At 54.0% G+C, this 6,309-nt stretch overlaps 1 protein-coding gene across 1 annotated transcript in view; it reads right to left on the minus strand.

The window, feature by feature from the left end:
* Positions 1-5,991, minus strand: part of LOC310946394 (netrin-G2-like) — a gene marked incomplete at both ends in the record, with an annotated part of 18,656 nt that extends 12,665 nt beyond the window's left edge. Inside the window, 5 exons of the mRNA XM_083912840.1 lie at positions 611-813; positions 921-1,159; positions 1,362-1,507; positions 1,797-2,055; positions 5,758-5,991. Of these exons, the coding sequence (XP_083768966.1) occupies positions 611-813; positions 921-1,159; positions 1,362-1,507; positions 1,797-2,055; positions 5,758-5,991 (1,081 nt within the window). The remainder of the gene's footprint in view (positions 1-610; positions 814-920; positions 1,160-1,361; positions 1,508-1,796; positions 2,056-5,757) is intronic.
* Positions 5,992-6,309: the final 318 nt, after the last annotated feature.

Consider the following 6,309-nt stretch of genomic DNA (forward strand, 5'->3'; position numbering starts at 1 on the left):
TGTTGCAGCGTGTGTTCAGGTACGTACAGGTGTTGGTGATGTGTGTTCAGGTACGTACAGGTGTTGGTGATGTGTGTTCAGGTACGTACAGGTGTTGCAGCGTGTGTTCAGGTACGTACAGGTGTTGGTGATGTGTGTTCAGGTACGTACAGGTGTTGGTGATGTGTGTTCAGGTACGTACAGGTGTTGCAGCGTGTGTTCAGGTACGTACAGGTGTTGCAGCGTGTGTTCAGGTACGTACAGGTGTTGGTGATGTGTGTTCAGGTACGTACAGGTGTTGGTGATGTGTGTTCAGGTACGTACAGGTGTTGCAGCGTGTGTTCAGGTACGTACAGGTGTTGCAGCGTGTGTTCAGGTACGTACAGGTGTTGGTGATGTGTGTTCAGGTACGTACAGGTGTTGGTGATGTGTGTTCAGGTACGTACAGGTGTTGGTGATGTGTGTTCAGGTACGTACAGGTGTTGCAGCGTGTGTTCAGGTACGTACAGGTGTTGGTGATGTGTGTTCAGGTACGTACAGGTGTTGGTGATGTGTGTTCAGGTACGTACAGGTGTTGGTGATGTGTGTTCAGGTACGTACAGGTGTTGGTGATGTGTGTTCAGGTACGTACAGGTGTTGCAGCGTGTGTTCAGGTACGTACAGGTGTTGGCGGTGCCTGTGGGCAGGGGCAGGTAGGATCCTGGTCTCCAGCTGCGGGATTTGAACCCTGGGCCGCAGCGCTGACAGTCCTGTCCACTGGTGTTGTGGTCGCAGTCACACTGCAGTGTTGCATCACGTAACACACACTGAGACGCGTGCAGGTTACACTTACACCTGCAGGAAACACAAACACACTTTTACCTGGAGGACTTCAGGTGTTCCCCAAACCAAGTGTCTCAGGTGCAGGACCGGCGTCTGAACCCTGTGACCTGCGTCGGTACCTGGCAGGTACATCAATGTTGGAGATGGCGTAGAAGTATTTGAGCAGGTTGTCTCTCTGGACGTACGTCCCCCCCAGCGCCGGGCGCAGCAGTCTCAGGCGGAGGTTGGTGAAGGTGAAGAACTCTCTGAGACCCTTCATGGTCTCCATCCGCGTGTACAGGGCGTCCATGTTGATCAGCTTTGGACCTGCGAACACCCCGAACCGGGCTCGCACCTCGAACACCACGACCTTCTCCTCCTGTTGGCCGAACACCGGGTCAGTTAGCGCGCTAACACTGGTTTAACAACAGTAAACGTAAATGAGTGTGTGTGTGATTCCCAGAGGGACGGGTGCAGGTCCAGGGACCGCTGCAGGTCCAGGGACAGCTGCAGGTCCAGGGACCGGTGCAGGTCCAGGGACCGCTGCAGGTCCAGGGGCTGCTGCAGGTGCAGGGACCCACCTTGGCTCCGACCCAGCGGGAGTACTGCTCGGTGCAGATGACCCGGGTTAAGTTACTTGGTGCTAAATCAGAGACCCGTTTAGGAGACATGCCGAACGCCTCCAGACAGTCGTCAGCGTAGTACTGATACGGCTGCCACGTCACACCTGAAACACACACACACACGGGGGGGGGGGGGTTTAACCTCAGACGCACAAACGCCGGACGCCATCGGGACTGAAAACTAAAATCAATATTTCTTATTCCTTTAATCGACTTCAGCCGCAAAACCATCAAACATTTGATCGTTTTCAGGATTTTAACTTTAAATGACGACTGTTCCTGTGTGACCCCCCCCCTCCAGTCCACCTCGCCCCCCCCTCCAGACCACCTCGCCCCCCCCCTCCAGACCACCTCACCCCCCCCCCCCCCAGACCACCAGACCCCCCCACTCACCCTTGTCCAGAGACTTCTCCAGCACCATGCTCGTCGGCCGGCCGTACTCGAAGGTCACGACGATGTCGTCCACCACCTCCAGACTCTTGTTCCAGGACAGAGTGATGTTGGCCAACAGGGGCTCAGGAAACCGGGACCAGGTGATGGTCTGCCAGTAGGTGATGAGCCCCCCCCTCTCCCTGTCTCCCATCAGCTGAGGAGGGTGAGACAGGTCGGGGCTGGACGCGTCGCACTCGTCGCTGCACAGGTACGGGTTCTCCTGCAGAACAGAGCAGAACATTTCCATTAAAAGCAAACGGGATCAGGACCAGCTGTGAGGTCCAGACTGGACCAGCTGTGAGGTCAGGTCTGGACCAGCTGTGAGGTCCAGACTGGACCAGCTGTGAGGTCCAGACTGTACTAGCTGTGAGGTCCAGTCTGGACCAGCTGTGAGGTCCAGACTGGACCAGCTGTGAGGTCCAGTCTGGACCAGCTGTGAGGTCCAGACTGGACCAGCTGGGAGGTCAGGTCTGGACCAGCTGTGAGGTCCAGACTGGACCAGCTGTGAGGTCCTGTCTGGACCAGCTGTGAGGTCCGGTCTGGACCAGCTGTGAGGTCCTGTCTGGACCAGCTGTGAGGTCCAGACTCTGGACCAGCTGTGAGGTCAGGTCTGGACCAGCTGTGAGGTCCTGTCTGGACCAGCTGTGAGGTCCAGTCTGGACCAGCTGTGGGGTCAGGTCTGGACCAGCTGTGAGGTCAGGTCTGGACCAGCTGTGAGGTCCAGACTGGACCAGCTGTGAGGTCCAGTCTGGACCAGCTGTGAGGTCCAGTCTGGACCAGCTGTGAGGTCCTGTCTGGACCAGCTGTGAGGTCCAGACTGGACCAGCTGTGGGGTCCAGTCTGGACCAGCTGTGAGGTCCTGTCTGGACCAGACTCTGGTCGCGCTCTGATCCGTCGCTCTGATTTTTCTCAGTGTAGAAAATAGTCCTGAAAATAAACGCCGAGGTTCTCGACTCACATTTGGAAATCAGTCTGGATCTCCGATAGGGGGGTCGGTCCCAGTCCCTGATTGGGGGGTTGGTCCCTGGGGGAACGGTAACATTAGCATTCAGGACTTAAGGCAGCAGGGATCAGACCTGTGGACTTTATCTTTGCGTAGAAAATGTTGTTTCTTCGTGTTTGACACATTCGATATGTTCGCTGTGCTCTGATTGGTCGGCTGTTTATGCCTCGTACCAGGAAATGCTCCGCCCCTGACCATGTATGGAATAATTGACCTCAGCAGCCACGTTAGCCACGTTAGCTGCGTAACATGCTAACGTGGTCGTTGCTCACGTCTGAATCTTTTCGGACGCTTTTCGTTTAATTTCACGTGACTGAAAAACATCAAAGGACTTTTTCAGAAAAGAGGAAACGCAGAAAAAGACCTTTGATGTTGAGAACGTTGAGTTCAGGAACTTTAATTATTAAAAACAACAAAAGTGTCGTCATAGCGACGCAACAATGTGACGGTTTTAAGATCAAAGCGTTTCTATGTGTCATGGTAACGACGGGTAAATGACCCGTTAAGCGTCAGACGGAGGGACAGCCGGCGCCGTGACCGTGCTCCACTGACCCTCATGTGACGGATTAACTCTGATCTGATCCGAGGGTCAGAGGTTAAACCTGCTCCTGCAGCTGTCACCGCGCACGCCGCCACACAGGCGCCCACCTGACGCGCCCGCAGCGCCCAGAGCGGAGACCACGAGTCAAGAGCAAACATGTTCTTTAACATGTTTGATCTTTATTCATGTTTAAACTTTATTTATGTTCTTTAACATGTTTAAGATCAAACATGTTAAAGAAATAAAGTTTAAACTTGTTCTTTAACATGTTTAAGATCAAACATGTTAAAGAACATGAATAAAGATTAAAACATAAACAAAGTTTAAAGATAAATAAAGTTTAAACATAGATAAAGTTTACTCGTGTTCTTTAACATGTTAAATAAACAAAGTTTAAAGATAAATAAATAAATGAATGAAGTAATAAATAAATAAATAAATGAATGAAGTCATTATAAGTGTTGCTCTTTAAACGTCTCACTCCTGTTTTGGTTGAAATGATTAATTATTAACACTCGTTCTGACTTCGTTGCGTTCGTTACATTGATCAATAATTCAGACGCGTCTCCGGCTCCCGAAGGAACAATTAGAGCGACAGCAGGACTGTGAGGGTGCGTGGGTTCAACCTGTGGGTCAGGACCCCCAGGAGGTCCCCGGAGGACTCTGAGGGGTCATGAGATGATTGACAGGAGGAAGTTGTGAATATTGATGACCTTGTGGTCGGAGCGGAGGAACCTTCCATCGTCCTGAGAACCAGGAACCATCCTGAACCACAACCTTCTGAACCTCGACAGCAACAAAACGGAAATCATCATCTTCGGCCCCAAACCCCCCGCCCCCCCCCCCCCCCGTCAGAAACGTCCGCATCATCGTGGACCCCACAGTCTCCTCTTAGTCACACATCACCCACGTCACCAAAGCGCCTTTCTTCAACATCCACATCGCAACTTCACTGGCTTCACATACAACAACACATCAACTTCAAGATCCTCCTCCCCTCCTACAGAGCCACCAACCCCGCACCCTCACACTGGAGCTCCCCGCACCCTCACACTGGAGCTCCCCGCACCCTACCCTCCGGACCTACCAGCCCCCTACCCTCTGGACCTCCCTGCCCCCTACCCTCTGGACCTCCCTGCCCCCTACCCTCTGGACCTACCTGCCCCCTACCCTCTGGACCTACCTGCCCCTACCCTCTGGACCTACCTGCCCCCTACCCTCTGGACCTACCTGCCCCCTACCCTCTGGAACTCCCTGCCCCCTTCCCTCTGGACCTCCCTGCCCCCTACCCTCTGGACCTACCTGCCCCCTACCCTCTGGACCTACCTGCCCCCTACCCTCTGGACCTACCTGCCCCCTACCCTCTGGAACTCCCTGCCCCCTACCCTCTGGAACTCCCTGCCCCCTACCCTCTGGACCTCCCTGCCCCCTACCCTCTGGACCTACCTGCCCCCTACCCTCTGGACCTACCTGCCCCCTACCCTCTGGACCTCCCTGCCCCCTACCCTCTGGACCTACCTGCCCCCTACCCTCTGGAACTCCCTGCCCCCTACCCTCTGGACCTCCCTGCCCCCTACCCTCTGTGTGTTCAGGTGTGTTCAGGTGTGTGTTCAGGTGTGTTCAGGTGTGTGTTCAGGTGTGGTGTTCAGGTGTGTTCAGGTGTGTGTTCAGGTGTGTTCAGGTGTGTTCAGGTGTGTGTTCAGGTGTGTGTTCAGGTGTGTTCAGGTGTGTTCAGGTGTGTGTTCAGGTGTGTTTCAGGTGTGTGTTCAGGTGTGTGTTCAGGTGTGTTCAGGTGTGTGTTCAGGTGGTGTTCAGGTGTGTGTTCAGGTGTGTGTTCAGGTGTGTGTTTAGGTGTGTGTTTAGGTGTGTGTTCAGGTGTGTGTTCAGGTGTGTGTTCAGGTGTGTGTTCAGGTGTGTGTTCAGGTGTGTGTTCAGGTGTGTTCAGGTGTGTGTTCAGGTGTGTGTTCAGGTGTGTGTTAGGTGTGTGTTCAGGTGTGTGTTCAGGTGTGTGTTCAGGTGTGTGTTCAGGTGTGTTCAGGTGTGTTCAGGTGTGTGTTCAGGTGTGTGTTCAGGTGTGTTCAGGTGTGTTCAGGTGTGTGTTCAGGTGTGTGTTCAGGTGTGTTCAGGTGTGTGTTCAGGTGTGTGTTTAGGTGTGTGTTCAGGTGTGTGTTCAGGTGTGTGTTCAGGTGTGTTCAGGTGTGTTCAGGTGTGTGTTCAGGTGTGTGTTCAGGTGTGTTCAGGTGTGTTCAGGTGTGTGTTCAGGTGTGTGTTCAGGTGTGTTCAGGTGTGTGTTCAGGTGTGTGTTAGGTGTGTGTTCAGGTGTGTTCAGGTGTGTTCAGGTGTGTTCAGGTGTGTGTTCAGGTGTGTGTGTGACTCACCAGTGTGCAGAATCTCTCAGGTGGGTTTCCACAGGTGATGCCGGGAGGATCCACTCTGATCTGCATCACTTCCTTCATGTTGGCGGGTGGCGGCTGACACGGGTAAAACTCCCACCCTGGCCCCGCCTCCGAGCTGAGCAGAGACTGGCACACGTCAAACTGGGCGCCGTTCTGACAGCGGCCCGACGCCGCCAGGAGGAGGAGGGGGAGGAGCCGGGGGAGGAGGCGGGACATGCTGGACTGACGTCAACAGGAAGTGAAGTGTTCGCATCTCAACGTTTCCTCCCACATTTTGATTCTATGGGTTCAGTTCACACACTTGGTTGTCATGGTTACCAGCGGGTCAGCCTGGGGTTGTCATGGTCACCAGGTGAAGTTAACAACTGCCCGTCTGCAACACAACAACGGAAACCAGTGACACACACGAAGAAGAAATACTGTTTCATGGTATCTGCGGTCAACACCACGTCAACACCGCGTCAACACCACGTCAACACCGCGTCAACACCGCGTCAACACCGCGTCAACACCGCGTCAACACCACGTCAACAC

The sequence above is a fragment of the Echiichthys vipera genome (genome assembly GCF_963691815.1).
Source record: "Echiichthys vipera genome assembly, chromosome: 4".
In the NCBI taxonomy this organism is placed as follows: Eukaryota; Metazoa; Chordata; class Actinopteri; order Perciformes; family Trachinidae; genus Echiichthys; species Echiichthys vipera.